The following is a 26,739-nucleotide window of genomic DNA, read 5'->3' as shown; positions in this document are numbered from 1 at the left end:
CATCAAGCTCTGAGTGAATTGTACATCTGTGATGGATGAAGATGACTTTAACTGCTTGTTAGTAACACATATGAACCACCTTTCCAGGCCAGACAGAGCAGTTATCAAACACACTTGGCTGAGCATGATTAGACATCACGTATCCAATGGTTATTTAAGCAGCAGCACCAGACTTGTATAACAGATTCAGAAACTCCAAGTGCTGGACTCCTCCTGCTCCTCCTCCTCCTCCTCCTCATCATCATCATCATCATCATCATCTCACTGGGGCGCATCTGCAGGCTGCATGAGCAGAGCGATATGAGTTTACACGGATACACTGAAACTTAGCTTTTCTCCTCCGCTCACTGGATATCCTTCAAATTGAAATGAAGGATATCTAAGTGAGAGACAAGTGACAACCCCGGGCTCATTTGAAATATTTGCTTTGTCACATTCAGTCTCCTTTAGTTGAGTTCATAATGGGATTACGCATATTTGGCACGCCGTTTTACGCATATGCGTGCGTCTATTTATTTGTTTTCATCCTGCAAGCTGCCCAGTCTCAGAGAAATCCGGGGACACAAGAAGAAAATAATCAAAGAGCGGCTCTGCGGAGTACACTACAGTGGTCCCACAACGGCAAGATTTTTAGCATTTTCAGCCAGGGTTCGGAGTATCAGCGGCCGAGGCGGAGGGGCGCACCTCGGGAGCAAGTGCAGGCGCGAACAGTCACCATCATCCGAGATGCGGACGTAAGACATCCGGACACCCAGAACCAGTCGGTGGTCCAGCAGCAGCAGCATCAACAACAACAACAGCAACAGTCTCCCCGGCCGGTGTCCAATCCGCACGGCCAACGCGGACTACCGCCTCCGCTCCAGAGGCTCCTAAGAGGGGACCAGCGCCGCGAGCATCACAGCGACCGGCCCGGTGAGCGCCCGGGGACACAGAGGAGCAGCAGAGCCAATGAAACCCAGGAGCAGAAGCTCACAGTCAGCCCATCTCTGGTCAGGAGAGATGATGTGATGGTCGGTGACGATCCCTACGACCCTTACAAGTCCATCGATGGCGATAATCCATATTACAATTACTATGACGTTTACGAGAGACCCAGGCCGAGATCGAGACCCGGATATGGCACAAGTTACCACCAGTACGGTAAGAGTGGAGAAAGTGTCCTTAAAACAGCATTAAAGTTATTAATGAGAAAGATATTAGGTCTTAAAATGATGGTTATGATGTTAAAGTGATTTAAAGCAAGCAATCAATCAGTTAATCAATCAATTAGTTAATCGGATGATCGGTTAGTGTGTCTATGTTGTGTCTCCTCCACAACTCTGCGTGTGTATATCTATTTGCCATCTGCTGAAGTGTTCATCGAAAGGTGATTGGTTGAGTCATGTTTAATGCACCTCTTTTATTTGCTTGTCTTATTTAGTTGATACCTCTATTACTATTGTGTTACTGTCGTTGTTATGTTGCTGCAGGTCTTCCTGATCTTGTACCTGACCCATACTACATTCAAGCCTCTGCTTATGCCCAGAGAGTCCCGATGTATAACCTGAGATGTGCAGCTGAGGAAAACTGTTTGTCAAGGTATGGATGGGCTGCTGTCAGGACTAATCCACAGGGAGAAAGGAAAAGAAATAACTGTGTGAGACTGTGTGATTCAGAGAGCTTTGAGCCATAACAACCACCTAAAGTGTTTGTGGGTGAGGGCTGCCTAGTGGAAGCATGAGATGAGGTAAAATTAACCGAATCCTGCCACTGATGGTGGAGAGGGGTGGAGTGGTGGATTTCTGTAAAAAGTTTAATCATAGTTTTCCTCAGAGGAGAAAGCCCGAATGGTAAACACATTATCGAAAAATAACCCAAACAACCATGTGCCCCAAAACTTTTTCCTTCCACCCACAATTTATATACACATAGACTGTGTTTGCTCAGAGGAGGGGATGTAGCATGAAAAACAATCTTAGTGATGTCATTGTGACCAACTACGACCGCGGGTTTTTTTCTGCACATAAATCCTCTGTCTCTGGTTTGCGCCTGCAGCTCAGCCTACAGATCCAGTGTTAGAGACTATGACACCCGTATGCTGCTGAGGTTCCCTCAGAGAGTCAAGAATCAGGGGACAGCCGACTTCCTCCCCAGCAGGCCACGCTACTCCTGGGAGTGGCACAGCTGTCACCAGTAAGTGTAATGTCATGTCAGTACTGTCGACCTCACAATCACACAGAGAGCAAGTGTCTGTGATTTGTTGCTGTTCTCGTGTATCATGTCGCTCTTCTTTTCCAACGTGCTAGTCTCAACCCTCTAGAGTCCAGGTTGAAGTTTAACACCTTTTAAACTTTAACAAAATATAAAACTGCCAGAACACCAAACACAAGAGAATGATACAGGTGCCTATAAAATTTCACAAATCTTCATTGCTCAAAATATTATTAAAGAATAGCTCTAGGTTGTGAAACATATTGTGTTACTATTTAAATGCACAAATACAGCAGAAAAATGTAAGAAATACGATAGTACAGTCAATTTACATGTTAAGTGATTTTATCCTAATTTGACTGTGCGATTTTCATTTAGCGTCTATGTGTGTCTGTAAATCACTGAAAATATGAATTATTCACAGTTTTAAAATGTTCTTTAAAGAAATGTTTTATGGTCTGCTGACACAAATGATATATGTGAACGCTCCACACCAGCACTTTGAACTGGCTTTTGCAGCTTGTCTCTACACAAGTTGTTGTAATAAATAAAGTCTGCTCGGTGTGAATGGAAAGACGGACTCCAGAGGGTTTTAATTAGAGTCATGTGCTTTTAATATTCATGCATGAATAGATAAACCAGTCTTCAATTTGAGAATTCTCTTCTGAATGAATTCTGCTCTAAATTCACACATTTATTAAAGAGTATGAACTTTATATAGAAACATTTGTTTGCAGTTGTTTTGTTCATCAGTTACATACATCACAAATATAAACAACTGAATAACTTATTTCCAAGAGATACCATCATCACAATTTTTCTTTTCTGGCCTGTGTTGTGGTATGGCACCCCCTATTGAACCACAGTTATGTTACTTTTGGCTTTTAAATGTTTTTTTGTTGGCTGCTTAATTGTTTTGTAGAGATTTTGATATCAGAGATGACAAGTTTTATTTGTATCTTTGATATTTTTAAGATATAATTTTCTGTTTTTACTGTCTCTACATAAAATCGGCTTTAGGCTTTCACAAAAAGATGTGACTGTACTACATGACCTTTGAATTCAGTTATTTTACAACTGCAAAACCAGACACTGTAAGTATAAAGAAAGTGATGAGGATAATGAGGCAAAAGGGGAAACTGCTGGAATTTCTGTCCTGCTCCTGAGCTTATGGAAAAGTGCCTAGTTTTGCTTTGACTCCACAGAAACTACCTCAGTCCATAGTTATGTTGTGAAACAAGCAGACCAGGGTTGCAGTCCCTAAGATGGAGCATATTTGGCTGCAGGTCAAATAAACTGTTGATGTAGACGGTATAGATTTTTCAAAAGTCAACCAAAGTTAAAATCCAGCCTGTTTTTGTCTCATTAAATAAACTCTGCCTTTTAGATAATGGAGTGGAACCAGATTCAGATTCATTTTAGGTCCACAAAACCACACATCCACACCACATATAAATGATAAATAAAATAAACACCTGTGATGTGTTTTCAGTCTTAGTAACTTGCAGCCATTTGAATGAACAGGAAATGTCCAACAAAATGTTAATCAGTAACTATAAAAATGTGTCTCAGTAACAAAAACAATCCCTGGTGGGTCTCTCAACAGTACAAACAGAGCCTGTTTTTATTTATTTTTTAAGATTGATGTGTAACTCACTCAGTTTGGATTAAAAATGGAGTCTGGAGTTGTTGAACACTGTTCTGCTGATCCACAGGCACTACCACAGCATGGATGAGTTCAGCCACTACGACCTGCTGGATGCCACCACTCAAAGGTCGGTGGCTGAGGGCCACAAGGCCAGCTTCTGCTTGGAGGACACTTCTTGTGACTATGGATACTACAGGCGGTATGCCTGCACCTCACATACCCAGGTGCCAGAGATAACCACTAAAAACAAAACTGCAGATGTATTTTTATATTTCTGATTTTAAAGCTGCTCCTATATATATATATATATATATATATATATATATATATATATATATCTCAAAAGTGGATCTCATAATCACTTTTATATAAAAGGGGGTTTGCTTGTAATGACAAAAGCACAGAGAATAATCACACAACTCTGTAGTTTCCTCAGCTCTATAGAGCATATTAGCTTCTTTCAGCGCACTGTTTTGGTTTTATGGTGCACAGCTTTACTGTTACAGTGTTGTTTTCAACTCTGAAAACCATGTACTGTACTATGTACTGTACCAAAACAGAGCTAAAAGGAGAGTGAATATTGGACTTACATTTGTCAGGTGGCCAGAAACACAACTCCAGATGAATTATAGTTTTGCTATGGGTCAACTGGTTGCATTTTTAAGCATCTGTTGCTTGAAGGTTTACCATGTAAACTTCATAAAGTTGTGATATGTCAGTGCTTATTTCTGCTGCCCCCAAGAGGCCAAAAAATCAGTTAAGAACAGCTACAACTGTCAGTCAGTTAGCTCAGCAATGTCAAAGTAATTCTGGATCAACCAGCTAGCTTCTGCTGTAAGTAAACACAAGTATATACAACAGTATATACTGATTATCCAAAAGGCACAGGTCTTTCTGTCTGAAAATGACCACACTGACCAAAAAGACAAGAGGCTAATCTATTGATACACATGCTCATGTTCAAGTCTTCTTTAAGAACACTAATTGGACTAACTAACTGTCCGAGACGACAATGACTCTTCTGTTCACAGTAAGTAATGACAGTATGACAGTGAGCCAGAACGCACAATGACAGCACCTTGAAACTGAAGTAGCTAAATGGAATCAAGCCATTATTCATTTTTTTATTTGCACTATTCCCCTACTGTGACATGTCAAAATACCTTCTATAAAAAAAGACCTATTAGAATTATAATTGATGCCTAATGAAAGCCAGCTCACTTCAAGAAATACAACTATAAAGACAGCTATAAACTTAGTTTCATTTGGACACACAAGTAGTCAGACCTAAGTAAGGATAATGACTGTACTCACTTGCTTTTCACCAAGTGACCCGGTCACAGCATTTGTGGTTCATAAATTTCTAAAAAAGAAAAAAAGGAAAAGTGGAGCTACAATAAACAAGCACTCTTTTACTGAGGCAGCTGTCTGTAAGCGAACAGCTTGAGTATTTCCTTTTTTGCATGAGCCAGTGGTGATGGTGATTTAATGATTTCCTGTTTCGCCTGCAAGATGATTCCACCTGCCTGAACGTCTGTGATCAATTGTTTTGCTTGATTTCTTTTTCCATTCAGCACTTTTTTCCATTCATTTTGACTGGCTGATTTGTTTCTTTACTTTTTTTAGTTGACTCTACTTCCATAAATACTCTCACACTAATTATTGTTCTTTTGATCATATACTTTTAATTCTTATCATTAGTGTAATGACATTAAAAACTTTGTTAAAGTTACTGCTCTATATGTAAAATCGCCTTGTATTGTTTCGTAAGAAGTTTGTTTGTTTGTTTAATGTTTTATATTGATACTGTCCAATGTGCAGGGCCTGAGCCCAGGATGTTATGATACCTACAACGCAGACATCGACTGCCAGTGGATTGACATCACAGATGTGAAACCTGGAAACTATATCCTCAAGGTCTGTCAGAAATACCAGATGACGTCTGGCTTCCTCCTGAAACACTAAAAATCCCTTTAAAAGAGTTACACTTCTGTCGAATCACATCACATTCGTGAACCTTGATTAAACTCTCTGCTGTTGATACATTAATCTTTGCTGCTGTTTTATCGATTCTTATATTTTATGCATTTTGTTGTTGTTCTCCACAGATTAGTGTAAATCCGTACTATCAGGTCCCAGAAACAGACTTCAGCAACAACCATGTGCGCTGTGATGTTCGCTACACTGGCAACTATGCCTACGTGTCAGGTTGCCACATGTCATCGTAAGTATGGTGTCTCAGTCAAGGAATGTTTCTTTAATATTTTTTGTGTTAATTCTCATTGTGTTTTCCTATATATTTTTCAGGTATTAAGAGATGACGGTCATTCACAGCCGTTCAGCTGTAAATGGCAATGAAGAGGACTGCATATGAAAACATAAAAGGCAACATAAAATAAAAGTTGTAAGACTTGCATTCATTTTATAATTTAAAATACTATCACTTTAGTAGGAATCATCTGACGTCATACTGCCAGATAATGTTGAATTCTTCTTTGCTTGTGTGAGTAGTTTTTTCCTCCTTACTGAAACGTATACTCTTTTCTTAGCTTTTCTTTGAGGTTTTTTTGTTCATCTTCCTTCCTTCAATTGCATTGTACTGTATGCTTGCATTTCATGCCACTTGTAAGATAGTTAAGAGAATAAAATCCATGTGATTTAGAAGCCTGAAACAGCTAAATACACAGGTAAGCCAGCTTGCTTTCATTGTTAAGTCATTATCAATTATATCACAGTTTTAAAATGAACCACTTGTTTAAAGGAAAATGTATTTGTTATATTTATATGCAACGGAAGAAACTCTCTTTACTCCAAAGCTTTTGATGAAACTTGAATAAAACTTTGTGATATTGTAGTCATCACTTTTTTTTAGACTCATCAGTTTAAAGTGACACCTCTCTCCCTGTCTCACCTGTGTTTCTTACCTTTTTCTGTTTTTTATTGTCTTTGTCATGCTTGTTTTGTCAAAACCTAAAGATATTCAGGTGACAGTGAAATCTGGTTCAGGACATGTGAGAGACAAGTTATAAGAACAACCGTCAAAACTGAATCAGCAGAGATATCCTGACATCTGGGTTTTTTGGATTACTACTTTTAACAGTGTTTTTACAGGTAGGTTCATTAGTAAAGTGAGCTTGATATCTAAAATTGATGAAATGCCCCTTCAATGAATAACTTGAACAATAACTTGAAATCGTTGGTCATCACTTCACTTTATGTTTACATATTTATCATTTATCAGAAAAATATAAACAATTAATAAATTATTAACACTATAATGTAGTTATAAGCAGGTTTAATAGTTTATTAATGTATTCATCAGCTATAACTCTGTCCTCTGGGCACACATAAGTTGAGTGGAAGTTATAATTGTTTCCAAATACTCTACATTAACTCTTAAAATGTCCCTATAGTTTCTTATGACTACATTATATTGTGTTATAAGCCATATATTAAATGTTCATATACTGTAAATCCTAAACAGGGGAAGGGTTACCATTTTTCTGTTGAGCAACTTATTGATTAATTGAGTAATGGTTTCAGAACTAGTTAGAAGCTACATGCTGTCATTTGTCATCCAAGTCATCCACTGATACTTCATTCATTAAAATAAGAGAGGATTTCTGGATAATCTCCATAAACTTTGATATATGTAAACATTTCTTTCCTCGCAATATAAATATACATCTGCCCAGTTGATGTTTCAACTCTCAGCAGACATTTGGAAAATGTTCTCTATTGCCCAACATTTCAGTAAACCACAGAACATGTCCAGTGTTGCTCCATCCTCCGCTCCACCAGGGCGCAGCACTGAGACCTTGTCAGCTTATTTGAACTCAGTGATTTTTATCAGGCTGCCAGAGAAACTGGAGTAAAATCACCAGCAGTGAGTGTATGTGCGTGTGTTAGTGTGAGTGCGTGTGCAGGATACAGGATTGAATATTACTCACAAAATTATACATTTATCAAGTCGAAATGCATCCAGTGAGAGTGTCGATCCCGTCGTTTCGTTCAGAAAACAACTCGATCGAAAAAGGATACACGGTAAGCTGCTCAGTCTAGTAACCTCTGTCTGTCTGTGTGTGTGTCTGTCGTCTGCTCTGGTGCTGTCATCAGTTTCTAATGTCAAATCCCATGTTATTTCTTTACCCTTGAAATAACAATAACACCAGTTTAAACAGCGGAAATGTCAGTGTTAATTTAAAGTAGTTGGTCTGTTTGGTCACCGACGGCTGAGCTGCCTCCAGTCAGCTCTGAATTCACCTTGTTGTTCTATATTAAAAACATGAAACTGTTCACTTCTATTGCTGAGAGAATCTGTGCAGCAAAACTTGAACCTAACGTCGTGTTTACTCTGACCTTTGAATTATATGTGATTGAAAAGCTACTGGGCATGTAAACCAACCCACCATGGTCACCAGAGGCTCCCCAGCTGTCTGATATAAATAAAGTGATTTTTTTTTAAGCAGCTCTGTGAAGGAGACCTCATATTAAAGGAGAGGTTCACAATTTTTCAAGTCTGTCTATATGAACATTGAAATAATAATTAATCTTTAATCATTTTTCCTGTCCATGTTGGCCATTAATAGATCTCCTCCTAATGGGATTTTAAAGTAAGAGGTGGACAAAATCCTTCAGCAGTACAAAATATATTGTTAATAATAAGTAATAATAATTTAAGTTATTGTGAGACCAATATGAGATTTCAGCCAAGTTTTTATGCATATTTCTCTCTTTTCTCACTATCTATCCACTGCAGCTCAACAGGGAAACACAAAAAGAGGGACTTTTATAATAAAGAGACTCTTATTTTGGAAGATATCCCCTTGACTAACTAAGACAGCTGACATTTTATATTAGCTTCACTTTTCAGTATGTTTTTACAAAACAAGAAATGTGGATTTTGTCCTGTATCATTTACTATTTGAGCCAAGCTAACCGGCTTCTAGTCTTAGCCTCATATTTTCTGTACAGACATGAGAGTGGCAAAATGCTTGACTATTCCTTTAAACTCTCTACAGCTCATGATACCTGATCTGCAGAATAAGGAGGTGAAACCAGTCCTGTTCTTTCAGATTTAGTCTCTAAAAGGTGAAACTGTCCAATATGTCATGTCCAACTAGAGAAAAAAACAAAGAACAAAAGACAGAAGAAGTGAACAGATTCTTTCACCGTTTTTAATCCTTGTAATCATCTTGTGACCCTTGTGGGACCTTTAGAAGGGTTTTGATCCTAAGGTTGGAAATCAGTAATCTGGACAATAGTGTGCCTTGAATTTTGTGAAAACAGTTTGGGGAAGACTCTTTTCTGGTTCAACATGGCATTATCCCCGTGCACAGAAAGACAGGGCTGACTGGGAGCAAATGTCTGCACCAGGATCCAAAATCATGTGGGTTCCCAAAATAGTGTTTAAGCATTTTTAATGCTTGTGGTTTAGACAGAGGTGTTCAATAATCACTGGTGTTCATCCACTATACTTAAAATAAATTGTTTTTTAAAAGAGGCAAACACTATGAACAAATGAAAATGTACATCATTTGTTTTTTTCCACACTCTTGCTGTTTATTACCACAGTGAAGACACCATTTTATTGACGTGCTTTTGTCTCATTTTAAGTTCTGTGGGCTGCTCCAGGATTTGTTCATAATTATCACTTGTTGGCTCCCTTTCGTGGGAGATGTCGTATCTGTTTATGTAACCAATTCAGAATTGCGTTAACAACAATGCCGTCATGTATGAGTGGATTTCCTCTTTACTAAATGCTGGTGAGAACAGCGACGTGCATGCAGTAAAGCTGACACTTTTACGGAAGAATCCAGCAGAGTAAGGGAAGTAGAGGACAATCTGTTTAGGGATGTTAACAGTAACTCTGACAGGTCATTTTTTTCCTGCTACAGCAGCCAGATGTTTCCTCTTGGTAACTAGCTGACATCAGCAGTAACTGACAGCTCAACAGTCAGCTGGTCCGTCAGTCACACACTGACTGTCTAAACTGGGAGGGGACATTTTTGGCTGATGGACTCTGGTGATAAGTCATGATTCCCTCAACTGACTTTCAACAAGTGCCACTAATTTTTTTCCTTTTTTTCAGGTCTTTAAAATTGACGTGCTGATGAATGGCAGACAGCACACTGTTGAGAAACGCTACAGTGAATTCCACGCTTTACATAAAATGGTAAGATTGAGTGCATCCCCACAGTTTCTGATCATTTATTGGTGCTATGTATTTAGAAAGTTCTCTTTTCTCACAAGTTCAAGTTTAGTCTTCAGGTCTTTAACCTTCACCTTTGATAAGTGCAAATCTTGTGATTTTTACACAGTAATTGGCCAAACCATTGGAAATTAATTTACAACCATTCTAAAGCTCCCATATTGTAGAAAGTCCAATTTCCATGACTCTTTTGATGATAAAACAGGTGTTTAAATACTGTGAAAGTATGAATACACTCAAACAGATTCAGTACTCTAGGACTACCGTAAAGGATTACCCCGCATTGCCCACCCAGTCCCACTGTCCTGCTGTTGCTGTTGCTGTCATTCCATCAGATGTCAGGAAGCCAATATATCATTTCACAGCCTTCCATAGAAATATTAGAGTTCAGGGGCTGAATTTGAGTGTCTGCAGCACTGGCTGCTTAACAGTTTCATCAGCAGTGGCCATTTTGAGTTTTACCAAGCTACAGTTGGCTACAATGAATCACCTGGGGTTGGTCTGGACGTGTGTCACTCAGTCAGCCAATCAAAGGAGAGGCTCAGAGTAAAACTACAAATATATCTTGTTATGGATATCAAAACTTCAAAAAAAAAAAAAACACCAGAGAAGTGTAAAGTATGGGACCTTTAATCAATTATCATTTTAAACAATTTATGAAAATGTCCAACACTTGTAGGTTTCAGCTTCTTCAATGTGCAGATTCATCAGGTTTAACTGAATCTGTTTGGACTTTTTGTTCTTCCATCTTCAATTTCTGAAATTTTAAAGACAAAACAATTAATTGGCTAATAAAAACGTACATAGCTTAATTAGTAATTAAAACAGTTGGAGTTGCAGTTTTATATAGTTTTCGTTCCTCTTTCTGTCTGGCTGAATAGTCCACAATATGTTTGACTGGAACCCCACCCTCTGTATCTGTGTTTTAACTGCAAACATTTTGACATGTCACAGAAAGAAAAGCACAGCTGTAAATAATAAAATGAATGACAACATAATTTCATTTAGCTGCTTTTTTGTATTTTTTGTATTTTTATTTTCTAGGCATATTATGAGAGCAAAAAGTTAGCATGTTCACACGCCACAGTAGGGATGTATTAGCAGTTAGCTCAAAACACCTCTGTGCATTATTTTTAAAATAGTTTTTATTGTATTTATTGATTTTAAACCATGTTGTGTGTTGACACTGTGTCCTTGTTGTTTGTTGTTCATCATTGTCTTGTATCATCAGTTGCTCTTTATTGTTTTTAAAGCCAAAGACAATTTTCTGCGACATTGTGAATTAAGTTCCTCACTATATATCTAAGTGATGCCTCACAGAGTGCTGACATTGTAGACTCTTACTCTTGTTTTTCCTCTTACCTTATATTATTTTAATGATTTTTTAAAATCTCCAGCTAAAGAAGAGCATAAAGCCGCCCGAGATCCCTTCAAAACACGTTAGAAACTGGGTTCCTAAAGTCCTGGAGCAGAGGAGGCAAGGTCTGGAGCTCTACCTGCAGGTACTCTTGACACACCTTCACTCCACCTGCTGGAGACTGTTTCTCCAAAAGAAGAACTAAAAACTGTCATGCATGCAGTCTGTCTGCTTTTTACCAAATATAAATTTTGTCTAACCCAAAAGACACATATGAACTACAGTACAAATGTAGAACAGTTAAACAAATTCAAACTAACAAAAAGAAAGTCATGAAGGTCACTCCGGTTCTGTTCGGCTGTTTTGTGTGCACGTTGCAATTTGCTTTTGTTTTGTCTGTTTTGTCAGACTATAATTATGGAAAATGAGGTTCTTCCAAAGATATTTCTGGATTTCCTGAATATCCGCCACTTTCCTTCAGTGCCAAAAACAGAAAGCTGTGGGTGAGTTGAAGCTGCGGGTTTTTCTACAAAATAAAAGACCAATTTGTGGCATTTCTTTTATCTGTGAGTTTGTTCCTTGGCTACTCGAGGGCTAAACATCTGAACCTTTATTTTTTCTCTCTCTTTAAGGTCGTTTGATACAGAATCGGAGGAGTCAAGGTGAGTCATTGTGTTATCTATTGTATGAAAGGTCAGATTCTTGTTTTGCACTTTAACCAGTAAAACTTTAGTCATTATTTGCTCTGCACTTGAACTTCACCGAGCATGACACCACCTGTGTCTTAATGCTGTTAATTGATATGCAGCACGAAGCCGCCCACAAACTGTGTGACTTCTCCTTTTCTGACTCTTTTCAGTAAACTTTCACATCAGCCAGTCATGCTGTTTCTGAGAGACCCCTACCTGCTGCCATCTGCACATGGTGAGTTCCAGCTTCTTATACATGATATAATAAAACTCCAGTTTGTCATGAACCTCTTATTCACTTTACTTTTTCATTTAAAAAAAACTTTCTTTTTGTCTTTACTTCCAGATGCATTTTCTAATGTTGTGATTGAAGGCGTGATACATGGAGTTTTCTACCCAGATCTTCAACCAAGGTAGAGTTGCAGAGCCAAATCTGAGGAAATGTCACGACAAACAGATGCTTCATGTTTTTACACCATTGTAGGTGTGCATCAGCAAGTACATAACATGTTAAGATACACTGAGCCCCATTCGTAAAGCATATAACAAAAATGTATACATTGGTGCCTAGTCTGGCACACTGGCACCACATTTTATAACATGAAAACATAATCTATCGTCCTTACACCATCAACATCCTTACACAAATTACCATCATTTGTTATGAAGTTCCATAATATTGACCTGCATTTCAATGAATTTGCCTGATTCTCTTTAGAAAAGAATTTTTTTGTCAGCTATAAAATTAAACTATATGTGATTCATCTAGGCAGGTTAACTTAAAAACATTACAGTCAAAAAAATTAGGAAAAAATGTCAAAATCAAGACGATTATTTTTGCGACGATAGTGCTTAATATGCCGTAATAAATGATTTTATATGGAGATAATGAGTGGAATAAACATGTTGGATAAAAACTGGAAATAGAGGATGATTAAAGTGGGGGAGAGCTAGAGTGTTTTTTTGTTTGTTTGTTTTGTTTTGGTTTTTTTTGTTCAGAGAGAGTATAGTCAGTAAGTACCATAAGTTATTGAATGGTTCTCCAGCTCTGTGGAACTAGAAGGGAATGCTAACATCAGCTGGACTGAAGAGACAGAGAAGCGTTTTTGGCTTGTGAGGACAAAGCACAGGGCTGGGGTGCAGAGCTGGATCGTGGCCCGCAAACAGGGAGGTGCCACCACATTTAATCTCTTTTTTGAGCTGCCAAATGGAGCCAGCCGAGGGAGTGTAATGGGCCAACGTGGATGGATTTTTGAAGAGGGTGCTCTGGTGGAGTTGACAGCAATATGCCACATGAGAGGGTGGAAATAATTTAAGCTTTTTGAGGAGGTCACAGCAGTGATATGGACCTTCTTTACTGAGCATCAGATGTCTGTGAAGGAGATTTGTGAAGCTACTGGCTGAGCAACTCCATTTGATTTGAGATTTTGGACACAGAGACCCTTTGAAATGTAACCATGACAGATTGTGGCATAACCTGTGAGAGAAAAGACATGTTTAGCTTGAGATGGGTGTTACTGGAGCTGTAGAAACAAATGTTGACAGAGAAATTAAGAGAGGATTAGTGTGACGTGTCCATTTCTTACTTATGCCTCTGTGCTTCCTTCACTTGCATATCTTCCTCCTTCTACAGCTCTGCCCACATATGACATAGGAGGGAAAGAAGCAGTGAGATATGAGCCTTGAAGAACAGCCTGGTGGAACTAATCACAGGGTTTGGACTGCTATTGCCATTCCATACTACACTCAAGCTCTCTCCTACTTAAACCAAAAAATCTTAGTATGACATTATAATCTAGCTGTAGTCTGTACAAAATAATGGTAACTCAAGCGTAAATCCCTTAATTACTGACCAGAGCTGACACTAACCTGTTTTTTTTATATTGTCCCAAATCTCATTAAAACCAGCTTCAGACTCTGCACAAACACCGTCTCAGTAGCTGTAGGCACAGGTAGATTTTCACAGGGTTTCACTTTGTGCTTTGGAAATGAGGGTCATGTTGATGGTAACATTTGGCTGAAGGCCAGTACCTAACACTAATACCAGTCATTTTGCATTTAATGTTGAATTTATACATAACATAGAAGGCCAGTTTTTCAGCTGTGGCGAGTAGAGGCCATCGTGTAAAGGGATGAGAGTGGGAGAGGTGGTGATTTAAACCACAACCAGTAAAATATTGTGCAATATGAAATAAAATAGTGTTTATGTTGGTCCCTGTAAATGATTGTCTGTGAAACTACAACTCATCTCCTGTTGTGAACACTGTAATTGACTTGTAGTGAAGCATTATGTTGCATGTCACTTCACGAACACTACATGACTACATGAACACTTGTCTGACATGCCTTTAGTGTTTTCTTATGTGACTGGACCTCCACTACAGCACAGTGACACAACTACACATTCAAGTTAAATGACTCTTGAACAATTAACCTCAACTAAACAGATCACGATTCTATGTTTTAACAAAGTAAATAATTTCCTTGCAGATTTATATGTATTTATATTATGTAACATTGTACCCTTCGTGCTCTGAATATGTGAAAAGTGTCATTAATGTGCCATAATGTCAACCTACAGTGAACACTGGAATTCTACTGTAGCACTTTAAAATGGGCGACATGTAAAAATACTGACACCAATAAAATCCATCATTTCCACAATACCACCTTTGTCAGACTGAAAGTTCAAGTTGATTTTTCAGTTTTATTGACAGCATAAGCTCTTTATTAGAAAAGTGACTAAAAAAAAAGTCAGTCAACTGACAACTGACTAGCTAACAATTGTTTTCTTTCCATTTTTCTCACATTATAGGGTTAGCAAAAAGGTTTAGAGAAGTACATTCCCCGAAAACAGAGTAAACTTCCACGTGTACCGTGTATTTGTAAATCTGCTAATTGTCCAGAATTTGTGAAATTAGCACTGGACAGTAAAATGAAAATTTAGCATCAGAAGTCAACCAACCTGATCCTATTCATGTCAGTATGTCTATTAAAATCTGTCCCCTCAAAGGATATCTCCAGTATTTTCTAATCTGGGTGGGTCTCATGTATCTGGGTGTAAATGACTGATAGGGAGAAAAATGTTTGGAATCTGTGCAGTATTGAGCAAGAACATGTACCTGGCAGCCACTAACAGCTGCTGCGATGTAATCTCATGGCAGCTGTCCATGTCGAAGTACATCCACTAAAGTGATCATTTTTGTTATAATAACAATCTGAGCCTGTCAGTGGAAAAAAACAAGCTCTTATGTAGACTTACTTTAATGTGGACAACTGCCCATTGGATTACATTGCAGCAGCTGTTCAAGGTTATTGGGTACATTGTTCTTGCTCAATACCACACCAATTCCAAAGCTTTTTGTCCCCATCGATCATTTACACCCAAAAAGACAAGGAAATAAGGCCCAGCTTCAAAAATACCAGAATTATCCTTAAAAACGTACACCTCTGTTTTAAATCTTCAATCCAAACAAAGCAGCATTAATAGTTTAGTGTAGCTGAAATATGATCTTCCAGCAGATCTTAGAATGCAAACTTTTAGCTGTCACAGAGAGTTGATTTTTAAATCATTATCAATATATTGTCAATGTCTTGGCAATTTCTTTTTGGTCATATCACCCAGCCATAATGCATTTATAAAATTCCTACACAGAATTAAACAAACAGGAAATGTAATCTTGCACGGCAACATACAGTATTCTGGTTTTGCAGCAGCTATAACAGAAATGTATCCTCAGCAAAAATTCAGATTCATAAACAAATGCTGTAACAAAATACTGGAAATAATCTGAAATGCCAAATAATTCAGAAGCATAGAAAATTAAAAATTCCTTGATTTCTGGGAGCGTGTGTCCCAGTGTAGTAACAGTCCAGTAGTAATAAGACACACATTTCTTTGGAATGTGTGATCTAGCACCTGCAGGCAATTCAGCAGAGTATGTTTGGCCCAAGCTTTAAAGCTCCCCGTGTCCAACTTCATCTTTGAGTCGTTCGTCTTGGTTGGCTTCAGCCTGAGGTTCTTTCATGTTGGCAAAGGCAACTTCTCTCGTCAGTTGTTCCACAGGAGGCAGGCCCACCGCCAAGTTCCTCATAGCAATGGCTGTCATCAGGAATCTAAGAGAGAAGAAGACAAAGTAAAAGAGAGTACAGTCACAGATTAATTTAATGGTCTGTTGGACATTTTCTGCGTACATATAACTAAACCTGGCATGTTGACAATACTCACCCCCTCCGAATCGTATAGTACTTTTTCACAGCAAACCGCTCCAGTCGCTCCAGCACGCCGGCTTCCCTGCGTTTTTTCACCTCCTTCATGCGGCGCTGCCGTTTCAGGAACAGCCGCACAATTGGGTCCGTGGCGTTGACCTCCGCCCCTTCCTGATCGTCCGCAGCGAGTAGAGGCTGCAGCTCAGGAGGGAGAGGCTCGGTTTCTGTGGGATGAAAATCCAATCAGCATCTGATGATTTTTGAGCTCTTGAGCAAAACTTTCTTTGCATTTGGACAAAACTGAAATGAGTGCCTTGACATTAGAAGCCATTTTTACCACACATTTTTAACAAGTTTGAAATAAATGGATCCAAATTTTTTATGAGGTGCTACCGTGAGCATGTTTCACCTGTCCCATTGCGAATGCGCTCCTGGAGCTCAAACAGCTTGGTGAAGTTCTCCTGTAGTGCCGCCTCTGTAGTGTTGACATAGATGTACATGTAGCAAGAAGGGCCTTCGGACACTGTGTACACTTTGTGATAAGCCCCTGCAGGTACCTACACGCATAGACGCAGTTAAATTATTGGAAAAGCTTTAAGTGTGTTCAGGTGACACAGTGCAATGGTGGGGATGGTTGTAGCCGTACCTTTATCTGCTCACCAGGCTGCAGAGTGTGGTTCTTTTTCTCCTCCACTATCTCAACGTTCACGTTGCCCTGCAACACATGGATGCTAGTGTTGCCCAGATCTTCACTCACAAAGTTTTCTAAGTGGAGACCTAAAAGGTAACATACCGTCAGTTAGCATCAAGGAAGCCAATGTAGCGACAATAAGGGTACACAAAACAAACTACAAGCATAACTATACTTTTCCATCTGTGAGAATAGATAGGACAAGGGGGCACCTGGGAAATCAGCAATAAAGACAATCTCAGTCTGATTATCCAGACTGCCCTCAATCTCCTGGAACTTGGCCCTCCAAGGTGAGAGATCCACCAGCAGAGGCATCAGCCATGGGTTTGGTTGGAAAGGTGACCAATCAGCCCTCACAATGTCCACGCGTGGATCAAAGATCCTTCGAGAAGAGTGAAAAGCAAATTTGTAACATGTCATTTCAGTGTGATTTTTTTCACTTGATACATTTGAAGTAGTTAAATGTATCAAGTGTATTAGTATTACTCATTAATAACATTTTTCTCAAGCAAAAAGCTCTTATACCTTTGCTGGAAGCGTTCATTGATGGACACCCAGATGTCAAAGTAAATTTCAGGGTCAGTGATATTATAGCGAGGCAGAAACTGGCTGAGGCACGTGGCGTACTGCTTCAGCATGTCTCCGTGATCTTTCCACCGACGGCTTTGAGTGAACACCTGCATCAAACAGACAATAAGATTATTACTAAAGTAAATCAGCTTAGCTGAAATGCAAACATAAAAAGAAGTGGTATTAATAATGATAATGGTGATAGGTAAAAATACAATAGTTGGCAGCTAAGTAAATTTTTTGTTTTGTTTGTTTTGTTTTGTTAACTTATTTTTTTTATCTAAGATGTTGCAAACAGCCGTTATTATGTTAAGCCAAGCTGAATAAGTAGAGTTAATATGATGCTCACTCTGTCTTTGTCTGGCAATGTTTTCCTTGAAACTCACCCCTGGGTTCAGATAGCCGATTTCTCCAGTTTTTCCATCTTTGTACGTGATCTTCACATGTTGATGGCTGCGGGAGTGAACCATCATATCCCAAGAGTAGCCATACAAGCCATTGGTCCAGTTGTTGTAACCCTGGACAGTAACAAAATATTATGACTATTTCATGATAATTAACAAAAAAATCACATTGATGAAGATTTTTAACCCTTTCACCCATTTTTATTAAATCTGTTTATATACAATAAATAACAAAGAGAAAAAAAACAAAAGTGTTCATATCTGCTTCTTTAGGGCTTTCACCCCTTTGCTGATAAAACCAGTCTGAGCTGTTGTTTGCTGTGGACCATTGATTGTTGACTCTGATTGGGCAACTATCAGTCTGGTGACTCAGAGTGTTTAAAAGGCTTTTACTGACATTAAAGTACAATCTTTTTAAACACAGGCTCTCAGTATAGAGAAGTAGTGTGATCATACAAGCCATTTCAGGCTAAGAATCATGAGAGGCAGATGTACCTGTGTGATGAAGTGAGAGTAAGGCAGGAAGAACTGTTCAAGTAGGTAGATAATAGTAAAAATGGCTCCCAGCTTGTGCTTCAGTCTCAGTTTGGAAGTTTTGGCAACAGGTGGGGTTTCCTGGCGTTTGGTGCCGGTACTCTGGATCTCATTGTAAACACAGGAGGGGCTGGGCTGAGGGTCAGGTGAGGTGAGTGGCAGGACCACCCTAAGAAATGCTGGGAAGCGGCCGAAGAATCTTCTTGGCCAGTCAGGATAGCAGAAAATAGGACTGGTGGCCAACATTGTGTAGGAAAACATCCCTGAGGAAGATTAAGATTCTCCATAAGATGAAGGTTAAATGGTACCTCACAAATGAAAAGGCAGAATTAAAGGTATTTAGAGAGAACAAGAAACATGTTCAGTGAAGCGAGGCAAAGGACTTACCAATGCTGAAGAGCTGAGAGTTCATACAGTGAAAGTAGGAGACAAAGAAAAATGCATAGGGCCTTGTGGCATCAAAAAACAGCAGGTAGCCGGCAGTCAGGTCCAGAATAAGACCACCTCCGTGCACCACCAGCAGGCTCACTAACTCCACAGGGAGAATCAATCTGGAAAATAATGTGTGGAACAGCAAGATCAGAGTACTAAGGTTTATAACTTTAAGTGATTAATAGCTAAAATATCTTTGGACTGAGCTGCTTCATCATACTTACTTGAAAGGATCAAAGAGCCAGTGGTGTGCCAAGTATGACATGGAGTATCCCTCCACCCAATCAGCATCCAACTTTTTGATTCCAGCGATGAAGTATACTATAAATATCTTTAAGGAACAACAAACATACAATTTCCTGTTTTAAGTTGAAAAATATATAATCTGTTTGACTGAAAGCATCATAAGCCACATGTGTACAAACCTGTATCCTCAGCACAGTGTAATTCCATAGGGGCACATGAGTGTTTCTTATTGAAGGTCTCCGTAATCCATCAATGGACCTACAAACAGACACAGGCTTTAAATATCTCCCTCTGTTAGGCTCACCGGTATTAACACTACAGAAATGCGTGAGCACGCACAAAGACAGCATCATCTCACCAATATCTGTTGCCATCCATGAGCGTGAGCTGAAATCCAATGAGGCCGTAGAGGTACGAGTGATTGTTCCAGGACCGTTTTGTCCAGAAAGAAGACATACCAGTAGGTTGAGATGAACATAAGGCAGGAGAGACGGTAGAAACAGCCAAGCATGATGCCCAAAGCGCCTTCAGTCACAAACATAAACACACAACTACAGTCATGATGACAGTAACAGTTGTTGTTGTCACTTTAAAACAGAAACCTGCACTACAAGTACAACTACGTGACAAATGTTATGTAGTACTGGAGTAATAATGTAGAGCTGCAATGATTAATCAGTAGGCCTATTTAAAGAAAATTAATCAGCAACTATTTTGATCATTGATAAGTCCTCTTGAAGCAAAAAAAGAGAATTCACTGCATTTCTTGCTGACATCACCTTGGGCTCTCTGACATTTTGATTGGCTTTTTTTTTTTTACTGTTTTCTGATATTTCATAGACAAATAATGATTAACAGATTATGTAATGAATAAGTTAAATAATCATTAATTGCAAAAATGTTGGCTCATTAGTGACAGCGTTTGAATAGGAGGAGAATATAAATTTGTACCCAAGCTGGTGTGTCCACCTTGTAAAGTACTTGGTTTGTGGTCCGTTGTGATTTATTTTAAAATCAGTATTGATTTACTTTGATTGCCATTGTGCTCTGTTTTCTGTTTGCTTTCTTGTTTAAGACACAGCATTTTTGTAAAAACTCCTGCAGCAGTTAGGTGGCCTGAAGGAAAAACATAAGTAGAAAATTGCAGGTCTTGTATTTGTGCTTTCATCTTTACCATAGACAGCCTCCCCACAGAGACTGTTTCCTGTAAAATGACTCAAAAAAGAAGAGGGAACCCTTTTTTCACCAAACCTCTGTAAACAGTGAGGTATGAACCTTTCAACGTCAAATCTGTTGGACAGAAGCTTTTAATGCACAACGAGGAGTGTGACCCACCGAGGAACATCACCACATACACAAAGTACATCCAGTCCAATGGCAGGGGCTTTAAAAAATTGAAGAGGGGAAAGCGGCACACAGGGGCCCCATCCAGGTACTTGTAGTCCAGGTGACTGAGGCCACGTTCCTGTGTGACGTCGATGGCCATCAGCAAACCTACATGACAGAGGACACTGTTTTGAAACTTGTCCAATCCTGCTTTGTCAGAGATATTTAACCAAGATTAAGTCATTCCTTTCATCTGCAGATGTAGAGAGAGTCATCCATGCTTTTATCTCCTCCAGGTTGGACTATTGCAACGCCCTTTAATTTGGTATCAGTAGGTAAAACAGCAAAGGCCACAGCTGATACAAAACACTGCTGCTGGGCAAGGAGAGGCAGCCATATTATACCAATCTTTGCCTCCCTTCACTGGTTACTGAGAGTTTTAATATTGTTTTTAAGATTTTACTGTTTGTTTTTAAACCTTTAATAGTCAGACTCCTGCCTATATCTCTGAACTACTAACTCACCATGAGCCTGATCACTACTTGCTGTGGAGCTCAAATGTTTTTGATTCATCAGTTGTGTTCCTTGTATTTACTATAAAGCACTGCTCTAAGAATAAAGTTCCCATTTTTGCAACAGATCTGAGAGCAATTTCAAACCAATTGCAAAGTCAGTGCGTAGACTGAGCAAATAGCTTTACTCACCAAACAAGCAGCGGAAGATGCCGAGGGACGCAGGGTCAGTGGGGCGGTTCAGGAGGGTCACCAGGCTGTGCCAGGAGGCCAGGTCCTCCTTCTTGAAACCAAAAATCTGCTCCATCTTGCTTTTGGTCTGCAGCTTGTCTTTTTTAGGAGCTGCATCCTTCTTTGCAGTTTGTTCCTCTCCATCACTGCTCACAAGAGCACCTAGAGGTTGAACAAGACCATAAAAATTTTATGGCTATGAGCAAGAAATTGTGTGCTAAACACTATATCTTTTATATCATATGTTGTGCTTTATGTGGAAAACCTGGAAATCCCTGTGTTATTTACTAAACATTCAGCCATATTTATACACCAAACACGTCTATGGTTTAAATAACAGTTTATTCCTGGTTACGTGCCGGTCTAACTGGTTATTACACTGGCTTAACAACAACACAACGGCACACACTGTCACAGCTAACACCAACCTCACCTGCTACTGCGTCCCTCGCCTCCATGCTGCGAAATGTTCTGGATAAATCGGATTTTGGATCGGGACGGGGGGGGAGGTGTCCCTCTGCTCTCCCTATCCGAGGTGGAGGTGTCCTGCCTGGTCACGTCCACGAAACGGACAAAGTTACGTGTCACTGTCCCACACACAGGGGGGAGGAAGATAGGTTTGGGAGGGATTGGAATGTTGTGAAAGAGGTGCTCGTCGTTTATTGGCTGGTTCCTACGACGGGTCCCGCCCTCCAGAGGGAACACCTAATACGTCATATCCCGTCGCCGGTAGATTTTTCATTTAAACATTTGTTTATAAGGGTTACATGGGAGAGAATCATACAAGAGTAATACAATAGTTAATAATTGAGCAAAACAAGCAACTGAAATTAGATAAGATATGAATATCTGTGTACAAAATAAAAGAAAATACAGTACTGTGCAAAGGATTTAGTCACTTAGGTAAGGATGCTTTGCAATAATTTGTCACAATGGCATGAATAGTTCCTATTTTTCAATTAACATCATACAATTAGCAGTAAATGCCTGCTGTGTGGACTCCTTGTTTCTGAAGATAGTTCTTTATTACTCTGGCTGTGTGTTTGGGCTCATTGTCCAGCTGCAGAATGAATTTGGGGTCAATGAGACACCTCCCTGGTGGTAGGCCAATTGTGTGATTCTTATCAATCTAAAACACCTTAAACCATTGCACATTACTGTATATAAAGAAAGGAAAAGAAAGACAAGGCATTGCAGAAAGTTCATTGTCTGTTTTTTTGTTTTTTAGGAAATATATATATATATATATATATATATATATATATGTGTGTGTGTGTGTGTGTGTGTGTGTGTGTGTAAATGTGTGAAATTCCTCATTTGAATTGATTGAATCCAACATAACCCTAAGGCAAAGATGTTTTCCTACTTCCATAATGATAATCTATTATCTATTATAATCTATATACTTAACTATTTATCAACTGGTAGAAGCTCAAGGCTGGAAATGTTCCACTCAAGAAAGAGGCGAGTCACACTGATATGACAAACCACCATGCCCATCAACACCCTCACTATAATCAAAAGTTTTCATGCTTTAAATTTGTCTGCTTTGTCTTTTTCTCTGCCACTCTGCTTCCACCTGGTGTCTCAACTATAATACAACAGGATACCACTGGAGGGCAGTCATGTATTCTATATCTGTTTATGAGCCTTTTGTTTATTGACCTAGAGGCTTTGGAGAAGAGTACATGCTCTGGGGGATTTACTCTCAGGATTTTAGGAATTATTAAAGACTGGTGTCACATGTATCCAGAGTCAGTTTTAAATAGGTGGGCCTTGATAAGCAGTATAGTTCACACATATGTCTTTGCTGAAAAGTGTTCTTGGAATCTGATAAATATCCCCTCTTTCACAGTGGCAAGAAGAGGAATCTTTTTTTTTTTTTTTTTTTTTTTTTTTAAGTTGACCACCTCTGTTGAATCCTAATTGTTCATAGAAACTGGTGTTCTGTTTTTGCCATTGCAGATGGTTGTAGACTAAACACTTTGTCCACCTCAGATGTCATTAGCCTCTGTTCAGTGAGGTCTTGGTCTACCTGGGTGAGTTATTCAATGTTGTGCGTGAGCAGGAAAGGGTGTGAGAGGTTTTGAAGTGGTCTGAAGAGGAGAAACATGAAAGACCTTTGTGAACTGGTTGCCTCGGATGCAGTGACACTGTCTCACACAAACAACCAGGCGTATACACCAAAGCATTTTAACATCACAGGGAAACAGGCTGTTTGGAGCATGTCAGAGGGTTTACAGTGTGTGCCTGCAGCATTCACCTATAGTTAGCACAAAATTACACGGGAAGGAAAATTCATTAGAAAATCATTAGTGACATTTGTCTTTTTTTCTGTCTTTGTAAGCACTTTATTTGTTAAGACATTTCCTTGTTGGTCTTTTTTTCCTTATTGTACATACCAGCGAATTTCGAGATCTATTGTAATGTTTAAGCACCTGAATGCATGATGGGGAAATAAGTCTGCATTAAGTTGAGGCTCCAGAGTTCATACATGTGTAAGGCTAAACGTTGTTTATTTGGCAGTGCCCTTTGGACCCAGACAGACTGGTCAGTAGGGTTCTGCCTGTCTGTGGTTTAGTTATTGTTGCTTAATTATTGTTGTGTAGAATTTGTCATCAACTTCTCATATATACTTTACTGGATGATAAATATCTGCTTTACAGGTTTATAAGGTATTAAATTAAACACAACACACAAACAGGTGGTGATAGATTTGACTGCCTTTTTCCAGACCTGTGTAATCCGCCCGTCTCACAGCAGGTGACGCCGTCGAGCACAGCAGCCGCCTGTGATGTAACACACCATCGCCAAGAGAAGAAGAATAACAAAAGCAGCCGCAGACTTTCGGGGCAGTTACACATCATCTGCTCCCTCTGTGTTTGTTTTAGCTCCAATCTAGAAAAATGTAACTGGAACCAAAGAGGGTTTTGCCGTCTGGAGGCCTGTGCGGAGAAGCAGCTTGTCAGAAAGTAACGTTGTTACTGTTTTCAGACGTGTTTTTGTGTGTGTGAATTCGGCAGCTAAGCTAGCTCTGAGGTTAGCTCTTCTTCAGCTGGCTCGTCAGCGTCTGACAGACGGGGATAATCAGCCGGTGTTTACCGTCCACATTAACCTTACTCCTCTTCCTCAGCCTGCCCGGTGCTGATTATCAGGTGAGTTAGCTCAGTCGCGGCTTTTGTTTAACATGCTACACATGTGGCATGCAGATGCTGGAGGGAGGGAGCCCTTGCATTAGACTCTTGTTATGGACATGAGTAGCTAATAAAACTTCATTCAGTTTTCGTTTGTTGCGTCTTCAGACTCGTACATGCAAATCTCCAGATTTCTGAGGCCGCGTTTGACCTCTCTCAGTCGTGTAAGAAAATGACAACATTGACAATTACTGGTTCCAGCTTCACAAATGTGTGAACCAGCAGCTTTTTTTCTGTGTTACATTTTTATACACTAAATATCGTTGGATTTTGGTGTGTAACAACATGCTTTATGAACATGTCACATTGGGTCTGTGAAATTGCAGTGGGCATTTTTCATAATTTTTCAAAACAATCAGTTTATTTAAAAATAAATGAACATATTAATCAGGGATTAAGTGTATTTTTATTGGAGGAAACACACTAGCTATATCACAACACTGTAGACAAAGTCTCCAGCAGTAGATGCTCTCACGATATTGATATCATTTTGATCCACACAGCCTTGTTGCAATGTGAAGATACAGTACAGCTGACCTGTTATTTCCAACACTTTTTATTGTTTGTTTCATGTCTCTTTAAATGGGTAGAGATGGGAAGTCTCAGCAGCAGGTTCCAGTCCCCCTCTCAGGGCCCAGAGGAGGCTGCAGAGGGCACAAGTACCAGCCGCAAACACAGCTGTGAGTGTAAAAAGAGGAAAAGAAATGCCCAGTGTGACTGCGACAGTGAACAAGAGGAGGATGACGCCATACTAGATACACCTCGCAGGCAAGCCCAGTCAATGAACCTGTGATCAGTTCAGTGTGAAATATCTTTCAGTCATCTGTATTGTTTTCTTAACCTGGCTTTGGTCTCTCTGCTGTTTGTTTTTTTTTCCAAACTTGAGCAGGAAGAAACTGAAAAGCACGTCGAGGTACATCTATCAGACATTGTTCTTGAATGGTGAAAACAGTGACATTCGTATCTGTGCTCTGGGACAGGAGTGGAACCTCCACAAAGTGTACCTGTGCCAGGTAAAATATAATGACTGCGATATAGGAATGCAATGTAATTGTTCATGTGGGTTATCCCTTTCATCAAATACTTGTTCTTCTCTCTCTTGCATTTTGCAGTCAGGATATTTCTCCAGTATGTTCAGTGGCTCTTGGAAGGAGTCCAACATGATGGAAATCAACTTAGAGATCCCAGACCAGAACATCGACACCGAAGGTGAGACCACTTCAGTCACAGAAACCAGACTGTATTTGTTTGTTAGTTTACAAGTTTTACTGATAACTCTTTACTATGTTATGTGTGTAGCTCTACAGGTGGTATTTGGATCCCTGTACCGGGATGATGTTCTGATCAAGCCCAGCAGAGTCGTCAGTATTCTTGCTGCTGCTTGTATGCTACAACTGGTCAGTAAAGGAAAAAAAGAAAGAAGTCCGTTATCGTTGCAAATGTAAAAGTCTCAGTTTTGATTGTGTATGAATGCAGTCATATGACACAAACCCTAATGAAGTCTCATGGTCTGTTTGTTGTCTACAGGATGGTTTGATCCAGCAGTGTGGAGAGACGATGAAGGAAAACATCAGTGCAAAGACTGTGTGTGGCTACTATGCTTGTGCCAGTATCTATGGCTTGGATTCAGTCATGAAAAAGTCAGATTCTAATTCACCTAATTTATTTCAAATCACCATTATTAATAGTTCATTTTGTAATTTATATGTGTTTGTGTATCTCTTGCTGCAGGTGTCTTGAGTGGCTTCTGAACAACCTGATGACCCACCAAAATGTCGACCTGATGAAAGAACTTGGGTATGTGTGTTCAACTCACAGTTCTTTAGTTTTTACATCATCTTCTATCCCATGTCCTTTCTGGAGTTATTATTGTAACAATTCAGATAATGAAATGAAAATCAAATCTAATTTTAGGTAGCTATGAACCTCATGATTGAAATTTTTCTGATTTGTTTTAGTGCTGTGACTTGAATTAACATTTGTTTCTGTACTGTGTTTACAGAGCAGAGGTGATGGAGCAGCTCATTCAGTCCTCTGACCTGTTTGTCATGCAGGTGGAAATGGATGTGTACACTGCTCTGAAAAAGGTACAAGGAAAAGCTATATAATTTATAACTCCCAGATAAACTCACTGCACTGTCAGACTTGTCTTAATAGCTCCGATAATTTTCTCTCTGTAGTGGATGTTTCTGCAGCTCAACCCATCGTGGGATGGCCCCATTAAGCAGCTTCTGGCCGACGCTGATGCCTGGCTCTGCAAACGCAGGACGGGTACTGCTGCTGAACCACATCTTA

General features: G+C 39.4%; 4 protein-coding genes across 10 annotated transcripts in view; 3 read left to right on the top strand and 1 right to left on the bottom strand.

The window, feature by feature from the left end:
* Positions 1-213: 213 nt before the first annotated feature.
* On the top strand, positions 214-6,692 carry loxa (lysyl oxidase a). The gene is made up of 7 exons (XM_018671335.2): positions 214-1,140; positions 1,470-1,578; positions 2,035-2,172; positions 3,906-4,062; positions 5,660-5,755; positions 5,947-6,062; positions 6,146-6,692. Exons 1-7 carry the CDS (start codon positions 462-464, stop codon positions 6,150-6,152), a joined length of 1,302 nt encoding a protein of 433 aa, XP_018526851.1. The 5' UTR covers positions 214-461; the 3' UTR covers positions 6,153-6,692.
* A 975-nt stretch (positions 6,693-7,667) lies between these two features.
* Positions 7,668-14,761, top strand: snx24 (sorting nexin 24). Of its 2 annotated transcripts, XM_018671297.2 has the most exons (8): positions 7,668-7,882; positions 9,930-10,013; positions 11,447-11,551; positions 11,815-11,909; positions 12,039-12,068; positions 12,266-12,330; positions 12,442-12,508; positions 13,729-14,761. In XM_018671297.2, the coding sequence occupies exons 1-8, from the start codon at positions 7,814-7,816 to the stop codon at positions 13,742-13,744; spliced, it is 531 nt and encodes a 176-aa protein (XP_018526813.1). In that variant the 5' UTR covers positions 7,668-7,813; the 3' UTR covers positions 13,745-14,761. The 2 variants fall into 2 exon arrangements, with proteins under 2 accessions (XP_018526813.1, XP_018526814.1); XM_018671298.2 differs by having other exon boundaries at positions 7,671-7,882; positions 12,442-14,761.
* A 21-nt stretch (positions 14,762-14,782) lies between these two features.
* ggcx (gamma-glutamyl carboxylase) lies at positions 14,783-21,875 on the bottom strand. Its single transcript, XM_018671296.2, is given in 16 exon segments — positions 14,783-16,211; positions 16,324-16,528; positions 16,714-16,861; positions 16,951-17,081; positions 17,208-17,377; positions 17,521-17,672; positions 17,952-18,083; positions 18,465-18,766; positions 18,891-19,054; positions 19,160-19,266; positions 19,361-19,439; positions 19,540-19,613; positions 19,615-19,706; positions 20,517-20,675; positions 21,212-21,412; positions 21,684-21,875. Coding segments are annotated over 16 exon segments (2,301 nt in total). The 5' UTR covers positions 21,709-21,875; the 3' UTR covers positions 14,783-16,051.
* A 1,305-nt stretch (positions 21,876-23,180) lies between these two features.
* gmcl1 (germ cell-less, spermatogenesis associated) overlaps positions 23,181-26,739 on the top strand; it is a 29,397-nt gene continuing 25,838 nt past the window's right edge. For 5 of the 6 annotated variants that reach the window (XR_007813869.1, XR_007813870.1, XR_007813868.1 and 2 more), the window contains exons 1-9: positions 23,182-24,405; positions 25,035-25,212; positions 25,334-25,457; positions 25,557-25,653; positions 25,744-25,841; positions 25,972-26,084; positions 26,176-26,241; positions 26,447-26,531; positions 26,625-26,715. Coding sequence is in view for 2 of the 6 variants with exons in the window: in XM_018671321.2 (XP_018526837.1) it covers positions 25,037-25,212; positions 25,334-25,457; positions 25,557-25,653; positions 25,744-25,841; positions 25,972-26,084; positions 26,176-26,241; positions 26,447-26,531; positions 26,625-26,715 (850 nt within the window). In the remaining 4 variants the exon portion in view is untranslated. Of the gene's footprint in view, positions 24,406-25,034; positions 25,213-25,333; positions 25,458-25,556; positions 25,654-25,743; positions 25,842-25,971; positions 26,085-26,175; positions 26,242-26,446; positions 26,532-26,624; positions 26,716-26,739 lie in introns of all 6 variants that reach the window. The other variant, XM_018671322.2, reaches the window with a different exon arrangement.

The sequence above is a fragment of the Lates calcarifer genome, linkage group LG9 (genome assembly GCF_001640805.2).
Source record: "Lates calcarifer isolate ASB-BC8 linkage group LG9, TLL_Latcal_v3, whole genome shotgun sequence".
NCBI lineage: Eukaryota > Metazoa > Chordata > Actinopteri > Centropomidae > Lates > Lates calcarifer.
This window is presented reverse-complemented; position numbering and strand designations above follow the sequence as displayed.